Genomic DNA, 16,169 nt, shown 5'->3' with positions numbered 1-16,169 from the left:
CCCTTTATATTATATTGAAATCAGTTAAAGCCATGTTATAGCATTTGCTGAGGAGAACGCCCTCAACAAATTTGTAAATTTTGGTTTTTACACGATTGTAATGTACTTTAGTAAAAACAAAGATACTCTGCAAAAGTCAAGACTTTAGGTGCTATAGTTTTGTCAAAATCCGAGATTTTGAATAAACCGCAGGAACCGTCGTTTTATTTTTAAAAAAAGTGGGTAATGGTGAATCCAACGGACAAGGACATAAAACACATCAAGGATCAATAAATAATACGAGAGAATACCTTGAATATGAACAACAGGAAAGAAAACGTACACGGTACACCAACTTGATGTGGGGAAACAAGTAAAATACAGACTAGACAATATGCAGGGGGTGGTAAAACCAGCAAATGTAGGCATAGGAAGTAGGTAAAGGTTGATAGCCAAAAATTACCAGTTCCAAGGCTCACAAAAGTGAGCATAGACTTTCAAAGTCTATTGCGACCCAATTAAAGGGTCAGTGATTATTTTAAAAACGTTAATATATGAGTTTGTTCTTATAATTACATTTTGCATCAATATAATTTCAAAGATTTTTCACTTCTTCTGCGCCGGGATAATCAAAAGTGACCACTCCTTTCATGTTAAGGCCAAAATAGCTCAATTTCTATAGCATGGTCTTAAATTGTCAATTCGCCGGGTAAATTGTGGTTTTTTTTTTTTTCGTGTGGGTTTAAGAATGAAATCGCGTATTTGTAGACGGAAATAAAAAACAGAAATTTTTCTTTGCAAATAGATCAGTTTCAGGCAAAAATTCCAATTTTTTGGCACTTAAAATCAGGTATCAATCATGCCCATAGCCTATCAAAATGAGTCTTCGAAGGGCGCACACAAGTTTGTTTTTCTACCCCATGTTAAACCATTTTTCATATTTTGGAATCACCAATGTCTTAAATAAAGATTAAAATTTATTTTAAAATTGGTTTTTTGAAACAAGTTGAGACTAACTTTTAAGCTACGGGGACCTGAACAGCGCCACCATTATTTTCAGCTTGCACGAATGTCTCTTTACCATGTCCGCACGCGGATTAGTTTCAGGAGCCAAACTTTTTGAGCAGATCAAGATGCACCATTTTGTGATATTCTGAACATTGATCAATTGCATATCTTTTAATTTAATTATAATAAACAATCATGGCTACTCATCTTGCTCCCAAGAAACACCCACTTGTTTGCACTACCGACCTATTTTTACCGGGACTATCAAGGGTTACACCAAATGCGGAAGGATTTAGTGGTGTGCTGCCTTATTGTTGTACGTAGAATGTATCTGATACCTGATAACTGTAATACTTTATACAACTCAAAAGTACCAAAATGGTTATTTTGAAAATCACAGTGTTAACACTGTGTTTGACTTATTTTCTAGTGACAGTAACTGCACAGGTTCCTGTAATTGTTGAGCAACCAGAAGATCAAACGAGAGATGAAGAAGTAGCCGTTTTCATGACATGCGGAGTTCAATATTTGGACAGAACTACACACGTTGTGTCATGGGTAATCGGTTCAACAGTTATTTCCGATGATGGTACTGTACGCAAAAACGACTTGGACAATTTAATTGGAGATGGTGCATCAGAAAGGTATTTATTGACTCTCGGTATCGTACCTGAAGACCCGCCGAATACCCCGAGGCAATATAATTTTGAACTGTTCATAACTTCAGCCCAAGGTGTGGATAATGGAGGCGAGTTTCGCTGTGCTGTGTGTCCGAAAGATTCTGATGGCCTTTGCAATGGAAACTTGGAATATGAATCCCGTGTTGCCACTCTGGAAGTTAGATATAGACCAGACACAACTCTATACCAAAATGTATCAATCCTTCCAATTCACCAACAGATACCGTTGTCGTATTAGGGGTACAATCAACTCTAACTTGCGAGTCTGAAATAGCCAATCCACCAGTGAACTTACAATGGCGTCAAAATGGCCAGATTGTTGAAGGTACAATGCCTCCAGATACTGCAGGAATACGAAAACTTGACTACGATATAACTCCAGTTCTTTCTGATAATGGATCTATTTTCACATGTACTGTCATCAGTGACTATTTCGATGATCTTACCGATACAGAATGCAATTTGCCGCGCATTAAAGTAGTCCCCATCTCATCTGTTACCGTTCAACCACCTGGGGAAGTTAGCACAGGTCAGTAAAGCTGAATTGTCTATTAGGCCACAATTTAGACGAATGCTGCAGTAGCCAAGAAGACCCTCCAATCCACCAAGGTCCAAACATATCCCCTGTAAAAACCCTGCACAATTCTATAACAATAATATTCCCCGCCCCAAATCGCCAATATTAGCCCTAGATCGATCACGCATTATTATGTTTTGATGAACCCAATTGTTGAATATTGGATCCAAAGCATATTCTCCGAAATTAACCAAAATCCTCCCAAATTCCATGTGACCCTAACCAAAATAACTCTGTACTGCCTATATAGGTGTATGATTGTAATATACTTTCAAACCTAATTCTTTGTCGTTTTGTAATCTTTGTACAAATTGTAGCTATATTATACACTAGGTAGAATCATTCATATAAAACTACCTATATGGCTCCACTTGTAAACGGAGCTTTTCATATGTGATGCGATCAAGCAAAATCAGTCGGAACTCGGAAATATTGTTTTTTAGATATATCTAAACAAAGGAACTATTTCCCTTTGTTTCCTCTTGTTTTGGAAACTCTTTAATTGCTTATATCTTTGCAACTGGTTGTTCAATTTCAATGGGGTTTTCTGCAAAATCCCCGGGGCAAAATCCAAAATCACATATAACCTAATTTCGGCTTGCAATTGATTGAAAACCTTCCTGACCGTTATTTCTAATAATAATATTTCATCATTTGAAAGTTTAATATCCTTAAAATTTCAAAGAGATTGAGTTATATTATGATTTTCATGACTTTTAGTGGCAATAACCTGGAAGCCTGATATTGGTTTATTAAGTTCATGTAGGAAATCCATTATTACCTTAAAATGTTTTTTCACTTCCTCTTAATTCTAGGCATAGCCATGGCATAACGCACTCCGTGCACACTACACCTGCCACTTTGTAAATTTGGACTTTCTGCATCTATTCGCTACTTGCACGGTTCCGCCATTATGCACTATGTGCGGGAGAGCCTCGAACTGGCAGCATACATGAAAGGAAGAATTATGTAACCTTACACAGAACGTTATGACTAGTTCAATTCCCATTCATGTATGCTACCAGCTCGAGGCTCTCCCCGCACATAGTGCATAATGGCGGAACCGCGCAAGTAGCGAATTGTACATGCACAAAATACACAAAATCACTGATGGGTATCTAAACAGGCAGAACGAAGCCATTGACCTCGCTATTCAATAAAGATTCTTTGTGAATTGAGGTTTTTTATGTTTAGTACGGTTAGTACTTGATATGCAAGTGAAACAACAATACTCTGCAGCAGTCGTTTTCTTTAAAAATCAAAATTAATTATTGTTGTTTGCAATACAACTTGGTTTCTCTTACACATGGGTGTTACATAAAGCTTGAATATTGTTAGTTTATTATGCTAATGTAATTTTAAGGTAACGCTGAATTATTTTGGACTACAGTGTACTGAGATCAAACATTTCCCCAGAAACCCTTTATATTACATTGAAATCAGTTAACCCTTTATTTTTAGTAATGTTTTAACATTCAAATAAGATTTTCAGGATGCAACTGATGGTACTTATTCTATATACATGTACTCATAGTCATAGTAGTGTCATTGGTGGACTGATCTTTCTAGGTCGTTAATATTTTCTATAAAAAATTATGACATTATGTTGCACTCATTATGTATTAATAAGTGTCCTTAACTTTCTGTTAAAGCCTTAATGTACGATTTCCGTCAAATTTTAATTTTGTCATTCTTTATTCAAAATGTTTCAATAAAATTAATAATAACTGCTGGGGAGGGTTGCTATCTATTTTAAGCTGACATAACAAGGTAAAGTGAAAGAAACCCCTCTGGTTATTTTGGCCATTTAACATGCAGTTCTATGGGAGGACAAATTATTATCATAATTTTTTTAATTTGAACTTTGCTCTGTTGACCTACAAAGTCAACAAATTTGACCGATTTCATTTAGGTGCTAGTTGGGATATGTGCAGAGGAGGCTTAAAGGCATTCCTACAATGCACTATGATTGGGAAATTTGATCAATATAACCTAATTTTAAAGGCAAAGTCCCCATTGCCACACACACAAAATGGTAATTTTAAAACTGCAGCCAACGAGCTAATAGTTGAGACTTAGGACTGATATTTGATTTTCTTACAGGAAACATTCATATTGTCCCACTGCATTAATTTTATTCCTAAGTCTCGATGTTTTGAATGTTAAATAATAGGATGAAAACACCAGATATTTGCACACAATCCCAATGCAAAGCATGGTCAACTATACCACATGTGTACAAAAGCCAGACATACAAGGTCAGAAACCCCATTGGGTTGTGGGAATGTCTTTAAACATCCTCTGGGATATGTGTAAACATTACAAATATGCAAAAAAATCGGGTTTGAAAAAAAAAATCAAATGTTGGGCTCTTTAATTAAGCTTAAAAGGTTAGTTTGATTCAAAAATAGTATTCATATACAGTCATTTATAGTGATTACCTGCATTTGGTGGCCATTTTGGGCGCTATTTAGAAAATACACTGACTCTTGGGACGTTTTATCCTTTATATTAACTTGAGTTTATGCTGGGCTAAAAAGTTAGTTTGAGTCGGAAACAGTATTCATATTATGGCCATTTATAGTGATTACCTGCATATGGGGGCCATTTTGGATGTCATCTTGGAAAAACCCACTTTTTGGGGCCAGTTTATATTTTTTTGGAACATCCTGATTATGTTTTGGGGTCATCTCAGGAACCTAACAAAGTTGGTTTGATTTAGTCCTGAGGGATGCACAGGATGTGCCTCTAGCTACCCGAGTACAGTATGACACTTCACGCACGATAATTTCCCGTACCAAACCTCTGCTTCACCTAATAACACAAGAGGAAGTTTTGGATGAGAAAACGGACATTTTGATGAGAAACGGCCAAAATGGTGAGAATTTAAATTTTCTCATTCTTTTGGATGAGAAACCTCCTGGTGTGTGTGTCAATCATTATTGTCTTATTAAAACTGGCGAGAATTGCTAATCCCCGCTGAGCTCAAAATAAACATTATTATTTTCTCATCCAAAAGAATGAGAAAATTTAAATTATCACCATTTTGGCCATTTCTCATCGAAATGTCCGTTTTCTCATCCAAAACTTCTTCTAGTGTAACAAATAATATCGCAATGACAGTATACAATGTATAATAATGACGCCCTCCACTGGCTGCTGTGGAGACTAGCTTTGTATTGTTCTTGTTATTGTTGTACGTAGAATGTATCTGATACATGATAATGTAATAATTTATACAACTCTGAAGTACCAAAATGGTTGTTTTGAAAATTATAGTGTTAACACTGTGTTTGACTTATTTTCTAGTGACAGTAACTGCGCAGGTTCCTGTAATTGTAGAGGAACCAGAGGATCAAACGAATGATGAAGGGGCAGCCGTTTTCATGAATTGCGGTGTTCAATATTTGGACAGAACTACACACGTTGTGTCATGGGTAATCGGTTCTACAGTTATTTCCGATGATGGTACTGTACGCAAAAACGACTTGGACAATTTAATTGGAGATGGTGCATCAGAAAGGTATTTATTGACTCTCGGTATAGTACCTGAAGACCCGCCGAATACCCCGAGGCAATATAATTTTAAACTGTTCATAACTTCAGCCCAAGGTGTGGATAATGGAGGCGAGTTTCGCTGTGCTGTGTGTCCGAAAGACTCTAATGGCATTTGCAATGGAAACTTGGAATATGAATCCCGTGTTGCCACTCTGGAAGTTAGATACAGACCAGACACAACTCTATACCCAAAATGTATGAATCCTTCCAAGTCACCAACAGATACCGTTGTCGTATTAGGGGTACAATCAACTCTAACTTGCGAATCTGAAATAGCCAATCCACCAGTGAACTTACAATGGCGTCAAAATGGCCAGATTGTTGAAGGTACAATGTCTCCAGATACTGCAGGAATACGAAAACTTGACTACGATATAACTCCAGTTCTTTCTGATAATGGATCTATTTTCACATGTACTGTCATCAGTGACTATTTCGATGACCTTACCGATACAGAATGCAATTTGCCACGCATTAAAGTAGTTCCCATCTCATCTGTTACCGTTCAATCACCTGGAGAAGTTAGCACAGGTCAGTAAGATGAATTGTCTGTTAGGCCACAATTTAGACGAATGCTGTAGTAGCCAAGAAGACCCTCCAATCCACTAAGGTCCAAAAATATCCCCTATAAAAACCCTGCACAATTCTCTTACAATAACATTCCCGCCCCAAATCGCCAATATTAGCCCTAGATCGATCACGCATTATTATGTTTTGATGAAGTGTGGAAATATTGGATCCAAAGCGTATTCTCCGAAATTAACTAAAATCCTCCAAAATTCCATGTGACCCTCCCCAAAATAACCCTTGGCTATACTACTTATGATTGTACTTTCAAACCTAATTCATTGTCGTTTTGTAATCTTTGTACAAATTGTAGCTATACATGTATATTCCAATATACACTAGGTAGAATTATTCATATAAAACTACCCCATAGAGCTCCACTTGTAAACGGAGCTTTTCATTTAACCTAATTTCGGCTTTATACAAATGATTGAAAACATTCCTGGCCGTTATTTCTAATAATAATATTTCATCATTTTTGTGAAAGAATAAGATCCTTAAAATTTCAAAGAGATTGAGTTATATTATGATTTTCATGACTTTTAGTGGCAATAACCTGGAAGCCTGATATTGGTTTATTAAGTTCATGTAGGAAATCCATTATTACCTTAAATGTGTTTTTCACTTCCTCTTAATTCTAGGCATAGCCATGGCATAACGCACTCCGTGCACACTACACCTGCCACTTTGTAAATTTGGATTTTGTACATCTATTGTACATGCACAAAATCTAAACTTCACTGATATCTAAACAGGCAGAACGAAACCATTGACCTCGCTATTCAATAAAGCGTGGCATAATGCATTGAAAACTCCCGGTGAAAACTTTTCCACAAAATACTCGATTTCTTGTATTAGAAATAAGCCATAGGATTGAACATTTCAGACAAGTAGAACCAAAAGGAAATTCTTGCCTGACCAAATTTTTAACTTTGAAAAATAGTTTTAAAGTTTCCATATCTTTGTAAATTATAGATTTTTTTCGTCCAGGCTCCGACCTGGGTGATTATTAATTACTCTACATTCAATTGCGACCTTAAACCCTATTCTATTACCCCCGCAAAAGTGCCATCTCCGAGGTGTGGAGGCATCATAATATTAACTAGACTTAGCTGTGGTCTAAGTCCACGAACACAGCCGTGTTGTAACCCCTTAATGACCTTTGACCCCAAAATCTACGAAAACCCCCCTTAATGACCTTTAACCTCAAACAAAAAATACCACATATACATTAGGTAAACATAATTCATGTGTTCACATACCGTCACTCTCCTATGTTTTTCTTAGCTAAAAATTTGTGTACGAATTTGGTTTTATACCGGAAGTGACCGCTTAATGACCTTTGACCTCAAATCTGTGTATGATTCATAGACACTGTGCAATAGCAATACATGTGCACAAGTTGCATCACCGTCCTACGTAATTTGTGGGAGAAGTAGCATTTTGAAGCTATTTCGTTTTATACCAGAAGTGACCCCTTAATGACCTTTGACCTCAAAAAAAAATACCACTTATACAATGGATAGACACAATTCATATGTGAACAAACCGTCACTCTCCTATGTTTTTGTTAGCTAATAAGAATTTTTTGAGGAATTTGGTTTTATACCGGAAGTGACCCCTTAATGACCTTTGACCTCAATTCTGTGTATGATTTATAGGCACTGGGTAATAACAATACATGTGTGCAAGTGGCGTTACTGTCCTGCGAAATTTGTGGGAGAAGTAGCATTTTGAGTTGAAATCACGTTTTGACCTCTGTGACCCCTACGTGACCTTTGACCCACAAGTTTCATGTGACATGTAGGGGCATGGTCAGTGATGATTGTGACCAAGTTAGGTCAAAATTGGTGTACGGATGTCAGTGCTACAGCAAATGTAAAGGTCGACAGAAGAAAGAAAGAAAGAAGAAGAAGATCCTGTAAGAAAAAAGACACAGCCGTGACTAACGTCACGGCTGTGTAAGAAAAGAAGAAGATCCTACAAAAAGACAGCTGTGTAAAGAACCTGTAAGAAAAAGACACAGCCGTGACTAATGTCACGGCTGTGTAACTACTGTGTTGGGAAGTTGGTTGGTAGGCATACTGCAGTTACTGTCCGTTTTCCTATACACAATACACAGTGCTCTTTCCCATTGACGCGTGACCTTACAAATAGCCCTACGTTAACAGTATGGGGATATGACTAGTTAACGTCGCTGTGTGAAAAATAACCGGCCAATATTAAAAGTACTCTTCTAAAGTTCTAGAAAATATAGTTTTTAACATGTCCTAAATTTTAGCTAATTTAGATGTTTGGAAATATTCGTACTTTGGTGTTTTAGTTAATGTTATAGGTAATAGTACATTGCCTAGTTAACGTCGCTGTGTGAAAAATAACCGGCCAATATTAAAAGTACTCTTCTAAAATTCTAGACAATATAGTTTTGTAACATGTCCTAAATTTTAGCAAATTTAGATGTTTGGAAATACTCGTACTTTGGTGTTTTAGGAAGGATATGTAAACGACAGATAACACCAAAAATATGAAGAAATTATTTCTAAACCGTGTTAAGTCAAAAATCATTATGTTGCTCATTTTCAAGAATGCTGGTTTACAAAAAGCACGACATTGTCTGATTTCGTGAACAAAGCCACACATAACATTGTTTCCTTTCGTTTCCTTTATAATCGGTTACCCAACTGAAGCTATGAATACCAGCATTATTGCGATATCGCACATGAAAACAGTCACTTGTGCACAACCAGAGAAGATCCGATTTAATCAGTTGAGCTGTTTCAATGAGTGTTATCTTGGTTTAATAGCTTTTAATGGGGTTAAGTCCTGCAAAGGTCGAGATGAATTCTACTGTAGACATGACTGCATCATGGGTAGCGTGGTTAGTTACTCATTTAACACATCCAAACTTCACACGTTTTGTATTTCTACATCTACTGGTTTATTATAGTAGTTGTATAGTGGCAATACAGTAAGATATATCGCTATCTAGAAGCGGAGCTTGACTATTACTTATCTCTTCAGTATCACGAGTCTAACTAAATTAAATCACATCATTCTTTCCATATACATACAAAAGACATCACATAGTATTAAACTATTGTCCAATTGGAAGCTTCCTAGTGTGATTGTACCAAACTATTCTTAACCAATCACCAGCCTCCAAGTAGGCTTAGATATATTAACATAAGACCAATCTCAGGACTAGTAGGATATAGATCACCAACAGAGCGGGTGGGGTCCCTAGAGATGATCTGAGTTCTTGGAAAGGGATGGTTTGACCAAGGTAGTATAACTAATTAATAATATGTTGACATGTAATTTCCTTGGTCAAACCACATTGAAATGGGTTTATAATAATTTTAGTAGGAAAACAGGATAGAAGATGACCATTAGTTATAGGCCTATCAAACTGTGGTCATCTAGGAATTTCATCTGCTTTAGAAGTTTCACTTACTCACACAAGGATTTTACCTCTGCATAAGGGTTAAACCATTAACTTTCTCTTTATACATCCTAATGATTTACTTCATGCATGCTATATTACTATCTCACATACTGCGTTGCAGTGTTATCGGTTAGGTAAAAACCAATAAGTGGCATACCCTTGGCAAGGTTGGACTTAAAGCTTTTAGAAAAACAAGTTGAATAATTAATTATGTACATTTTAGGCAAATTAGCTCATCGATAATTGATGAGCTCATAGCCAAATATGATAAAAAAATATTTTGATTTACATTTGTGAAGTGTAGCATTTTCATGCAGTTTTAAATACACTGCTGTTTTTTACATTATAATAAAAAGAAATCTGAGTTAATTTAATTCCCGAGGAGAGCATCTGTGTTTTGATGGTATTGCTACCAAATCCGTATTAAATAATTGGATGTGAAAGTCTTTAGAATGTCTGGTATCATGTGTATGGATGTCGTCATCAGTAGAAGAAGTTGTCGTAGAGGTCATTTGGTAGCATTTTGTAATGGAATAATAAAAATGCTGTTTGAAATTTGAATATATCATGGATCTTAAGGGGTGGGGTATGAACGTTTGGACAGTATTTATTGTGGGATATTAGAGCACATCAGACATATCAAATTGCATTCTGAATACGAAGAATGTCCTTATGATATCAAATAATTTTGATTTTTTTTGAAATTCGCAATATAATACACGTTTTATGGCAAATGATTAAAAATTGATATTTTTTATATTTAATAGTACTCGAAGTAAACTTAACAATTCTGATGATTTATACTTAAAGTGTATGTAGGTGGGATGAAAAGCCGACGATCAATTGAAAATTTTGACCTTTCGTATTGAAGATATGGATTTTTCCCAAAACACCAAAAAAAAAAAAGGTCTTTTTGGGAAAAAAAATCCATATCTTCAATATGAAAGGTCAAAATTTTAAATTGATCGTCGGCGTTTCATACCACCTACATACACTTTAAAAATATGTCATTAGATTTATAAGATTTACTTCGAGGACTGTTATATATCAAAAATGTGAAAATATCAAATTTTAATAATTTGTCATAAAATTTGTATTATATCGTGAATTTCAAAAATGAAAATTATTTGATATCAGAAAGACATTCTTCGTATTCAGAATGCAATTCGATATGTCTAATGTGCTCTCATGTCCCACCAAAAATACTATCGAAACGCTCAAAACGCTCATTCCAGATCCCTTAAGGGCACTTAATTGGTGGGAAAATGGGTCAGTGTGGGCGAGCCACAAAGAAAACACTTTCACCGTCCTATTTTAAGTAATTTACTTATATTTAGTAATTGGGAATCGGGAACATTTTAACAAATTAATGATTGAACAACCGGAATTACAACGTGTGAATATCATGCCTGGGTGACTTAATCTACTAAACCTTTAACGTTTTCCAAATGAACTCTAACCCTCCTTATTAGCTAGACCATAGATCATACATCATCGTGAATTGTGACGTAATTCCAGTCGCCCTATAATTCAAAGTTGCCTGACCTCATATTCACATAATTCGTCCTTGTTATAGTTCCTCCTATCAATGTTTATCACTTTGTTTTAATGTGAATTTACAGACATACCCACGACATTGGCACCTGAGATGACATCAACATCTGGCTTGATAGGTACATCTTCAACTCTTTCGACATTGCAACCGACTACAACAGTTTCTACTTCCCAGGGGGGAAATTCGGCACCCAACAGCGGTCAGTTTCGCAGTCATGATATAGTACACCGTAATGTCCGTGAAAATTGAAAAAGAACAAAATATTAGGAAAAAGTACTGGTTTAATTACACCATAAAACATACATTACCTGAACTATCCAATGACATTCGATGGAGATTTATTTAAAAAGAGATATCCTGTCATTAGATCGTTTGTCAAGAAATCGAACTTTTACTTACACGGTCTTCCGAGTTTCACAAATCTAACATTTGTATATGTATATTATATATTTTAAGAAAAAACATTACTTATCACATGGATTTATAATTTGGTGTTTGTTTGATATAATTTTATATTCCAAATAGCCAGGTAGCGGGTTTTCACAAAGTTTGGAATTCGACACGGAACCGATCAGTTGATTATTAAATACAAACAAACAAACCTACATACATACATACAAACAAGCAAGTAATCAAATATCTTTAAAAATACCCCGTGGTGATAACATTTTCGGACGTTTTTACTGGAGTAATTAGAAAAACATGAGCTTTCTTCTAATATCAAAAATATCACAGTTTTGATTCAAAAAAAGGAGGGACGAGACTGTCGATCGGGTCACACCCCTGTACATGTTCCCATACGTGTTTTTTTAAAACTCATTCCCACTTACTCTCTAATTACAGGAGTAGCAGTTGTAGGAGGGACAGTGGCTGGTATTTTTGTAATTATTCTACTATTGACAGTCCTTGTGTGTTTCTTAAGGTAACGTTTTTGCTTTCAAAGCAATACTTTTTTCACCATTAAAAAGCAGTAACCAGTATTCGGTAATCGGTAGCTGTAAAAGACAGAAAACAGAAATGACAGAAATGACAGAAAAGACAGAAAAGTTTGGAGTTATGAATTAAAGAGTTGTCAGGAAGCTGTGGGAGTTAAAATGTTGGGAGTTAATGTTTAAAGGTGCATGTTCCCATTAATTGATAGTTTGCTGGATTGCCATCAAACTTGGTGGATGCGACCACCATCGGGTGCCGATAATGGTCAAGGTCATCCGAGTATAGATTGTTGGATTGCCATCAAACTTGGTGAATGTGACAAAATTTAGTTTCAGTCTGTAATTAAACAAATGTTTGAGCTACAGGCACCTTAACAGTGCCACCCTTATTTTCAGCTTTATGAATGCCTCCTTACCTGCCATGTCCGTGCACGGATTATTTTCATGCACTCAGATCAACAGTGGCATGGCCAATGGGGGAGGGTGGGGGCGTCAGGGGAAAAGGGGCAGCTTTTCAGCCGGCCTAGACTTTTTTATTAAATTGTTTTCATCTAATTGTGGGTAACTTGTAAACTTTGCTTATTTTTTGAATTGATATATAGATTCTTCAATTGTGTCTCCTGCTTTATCACAATTAGTTGTGCCATATAAATAGTAAAAGCTAATAAAATCTAATTGTGATGATTTGTGGGGATCAGCATCCACCCCTCTCTATGTACTCCACCACCACAAAGTTAAGTTCTCGCCAACATCACATGCACTTCAAATAAAGTAGCTTTATATACTCACTGCGCCACTAAGAAACTCTAAAAATATGCAGGTATGCAAAACGCACCTGCTGTGTATCAGCAGGTCCTGCAGCTGGTCAAGGCTTTCTGGCTTAGAACATAGACCATTTAAAATATGCTCTGAGGCACAGTCCAGACTTGACCACATAGAGTGTATGGTCAAACTGATTCATTTCGACTCATTCTCACTCATTTGCATTCATTAATCAATAACTACTCTCTAATTCATAACTTCAAACGTTTCTGTCTTTTCTGTCGTTCTGTCATTTCTGGTTTCTGTCTTTTACAGCTACCGATTCAGTAATCAGTATTCATTGTTGATTGAAATCAGAATCACCTTCTTAGTTCTATGTGCGTGTATGGTATTCAAGTTCAATTAAGTGATATTATCTCTCGTGATAATGTGCCATCAAAAATGATATGCCCATAAAAATATATACATAAACAAAGGTTTCTTTAGACTGGACCTATGTGTCGATAATACGGTGGGTAACTAATCTTGTTGTTGTTTGGGAGAGAGTGTCTCTTGTCTTCCGTAAACGCAAAATTATGTAAGACTGTAATATCATTGTCGCTGATTATACTTATTTGTTTTTTCATCTTAGGTGGAAAAACAAATCTACCACTGCCCATGCAGAAACAGACATTGCTGTGTCGCCACGGACAGACAAAACAAAACCCAATCCTGGAACTGAAACGTACGTAATCAAAACTTTACAAGGACAACAAAATGTCAATGCAACAAACGCAGGAGAGCATGACCGCAGTACACCGAGCAATACTGAAGAATATGCATACGCGTACGCAGAAGTACAAGGTCGCGAAAAGTCTAACCAGTCAGGTTCTGACCAGAGTAAAGTACAGGGCGTTGAAAATCAGAATTCAGGTTCGATATATCAAAATTCGTCTGACAAAACTGACTCTGAATCACAGATGTACACAGATTTGAAACTAGACGAACAATCCAAAGAGTACGAAACCCCTCACATTTACACCCAGCTTACACATGCAAATTCCGCGGAGAAACCAATGGATTCCAGTCCTTCTAATCGTAACGATGAAACTGATTCAAATCTCCAAATATATGAAAATCAAAGTAGGGTCGAAAACTTGGAAAAAATGAAAAAACGCTAGACCTGTGATACAAAAGAATAATAGATGTTTTGGTTTTCTCTTCAGATCTTTATTTACTGAGGAAAATACAATTGATCCAATCAGTCCAAATGAGGCAATTTTAAAATTTTGAAATTTGAGTTCGTAGAAAGAACACATTTTTATATTAAGGTTATTTTAATAACCTTAATATAAAATAATAAAATAATTAAAATTATTTTAAACTGTTGTGATTTGGTAGTTCACAGCATCTTACGAGTGGTAGTGAGCTTTAGCAAAAACTGCATTGCTCAATTCATAGCGAGCGTGTAGAAGAATTAAAATATTACCGATATACTTTTATAGGTGCTGCGGTTCTTGAGTTACGTTGTAAAGAGGGCTGAAACAACAACACTTTTGTAAAACGTACATAACTAATTAACAACAATAAATTAAGCAAGTTTGCAAAGTATACGATTTGTAGAATGAACTTTTGCAAAACATCAAGGTGTTAATGTTCAATAATATATTGATCTTGATAATGAAAGTCGATATTTAGGTTGCTTCGAGCAACAATACCTCGTCTACCCTTAAGCGTACTATACATACCTAACATATATACTTAATTGTGAAGTTTTATTTGATTTCACAATTGCCACCTTTGGTCTGGTTTGGATTAATTCGTGTCACAAACATATCTATCGTAACTGATTCGTAATTGACGCCACAGGTTCATTGTGATCATACGTCAGGCCTTCGTTCCCGATGAATTTGTCGTTGGTTCATGAAATATTTGTCATATTTTCAAGATATTGTGAAATTTTCTATGATATCAATGTACGGAGTATTTATGGGATGAAATTAGTCGCGTCGGCACTTTTCGGCAGTGTATTGAAATAAATATTTCATGTATCATGTAACTCTTGTGGCTCTTTTATGCCTCTCCTATGCCATTGTTCCTCCTGATCAAGAATAACAACTTCCTCGTTCTTAATTGAGTGTCGAGTGTCCTTCAAATGGAGGTAAACAGCTGAGTTTTGCGCTTCGTTGGTACTTGGTCTCCTATGTTGACCAATACGGGTTTTTAACGCCTGTTTGGTTTCTCCAACATAAGGCGCTGATCAGGAGGAATAATGGCATAGGAGAGGCATAAAAGAAGCCATTTGGGAAATTTTAGTGAATCCGTTGTTCGTCAATGTCCGTTTTATGTTCTTTTAATGTCCCGCTTTCATCCGCCAAATAATGCGTTTCGTGTTAGCTGTTAGGTGATATTTGTTAAGTCCGTCGGCAAGTTTTCGTCTATACCGTATATTTCCTTACTTCGGGGGGTTTCGCTGGTGCTGGCGCCGGATGTATTACTGGTGAACATGGGCGTCGATCATGGGATGTGTAGTATTTTCTGAAGGGTGGGGGACGTAATATCAAATGCCCCCAGAAAAAAAAAAAGGAGAAAGGGGAAAGAAGAGAATGAGAAGAGAAGGGGAGAAAAAAAGAAGAGAAAAGGGAGAAGAGAAAAGGATACATTGCACGTAATTGAGTAGGCCCTGGTCAATAGTAGGCCGAAGCCTACGAATAGGGCTATGATTATTTTAGGCAGTGCTTAAAGGTGTATAATTGCCCCAAAAGCCTGTGAAAATTACTGCCGGCCTGTCGATATTGTTACGACTCATACTTGACTCAAGGCCAAAATCACCTTTTACCCAAATTCACACAAATGCACAACACAAATACACTGTTTGGTTAAGCTAACAAAATCTAAGTCTTTAATTGAAAGCACGTTATTATTGGTACAATATATGACAACAAATGCACATACACAATAATCAAATATAATCACTCTTTATCTATTTTGTACTTAGCCAGCATTCTTCTTCTTGGCGATCATTAAGTTCTTGCAATGTTCTGGACGACTGATGTAATATATCCTTATTCACTTGTCCTGCGAAAATCAGCGAAGTCCAGTGAACACTTGAGTTTATGAATATCCT

General features: G+C 36.3%; 1 protein-coding gene across 2 annotated transcripts; it reads left to right on the top strand.

Annotated features, from left to right (window-relative positions):
• Positions 1-1,105: 1,105 nt before the first annotated feature.
• Positions 1,106-15,346, top strand: LOC140169779 (uncharacterized). Of its 2 annotated transcripts, XR_011861399.1 has the most exons (6): positions 1,106-2,196; positions 5,554-6,333; positions 11,437-11,568; positions 12,213-12,291; positions 13,695-14,373; positions 14,777-15,344. XR_011861399.1 is itself a non-coding variant. In XM_072193084.1 (5 exons), exons 1-5 carry the CDS (start codon positions 1,998-2,000, stop codon positions 14,221-14,223), a joined length of 1,719 nt encoding a protein of 572 aa, XP_072049185.1. In that variant the 5' UTR covers positions 1,106-1,997; the 3' UTR covers positions 14,224-15,346. The 2 variants fall into 2 exon arrangements, 1 of the variants encoding a protein (XP_072049185.1); XM_072193084.1 differs by having other exon boundaries at positions 13,695-15,346.
• The last annotated feature ends 823 nt before the right edge of the window (positions 15,347-16,169 follow it).

Source organism: Amphiura filiformis, chromosome 14 (assembly GCF_039555335.1).
Source record: "Amphiura filiformis chromosome 14, Afil_fr2py, whole genome shotgun sequence".
Classification (NCBI taxonomy): Eukaryota; Metazoa; Echinodermata; class Ophiuroidea; order Amphilepidida; family Amphiuridae; genus Amphiura; species Amphiura filiformis.
Note: the sequence above shows the minus strand (reverse complement) of the source record. Positions and strands in the feature narration are given on the sequence as shown.

Coding starts and splice junctions, on each gene's coding strand:
- LOC140169779 (XM_072193084.1), top strand. CDS start 1,998: ATGCCTCCAGATACTGCAGGAATACGAAAACTTGACTACGATATAACT. Junction 2,197..5,553: donor ACCTGGGGAAGTTAGCACAG/GTCAGTAAAGCT, acceptor CTTATTTTCTAG/TGACAGTAACTGCGCAGGTT. Junction 6,334..11,436: donor ACCTGGAGAAGTTAGCACAG/GTCAGTAAGATG, acceptor GTGAATTTACAG/ACATACCCACGACATTGGCA.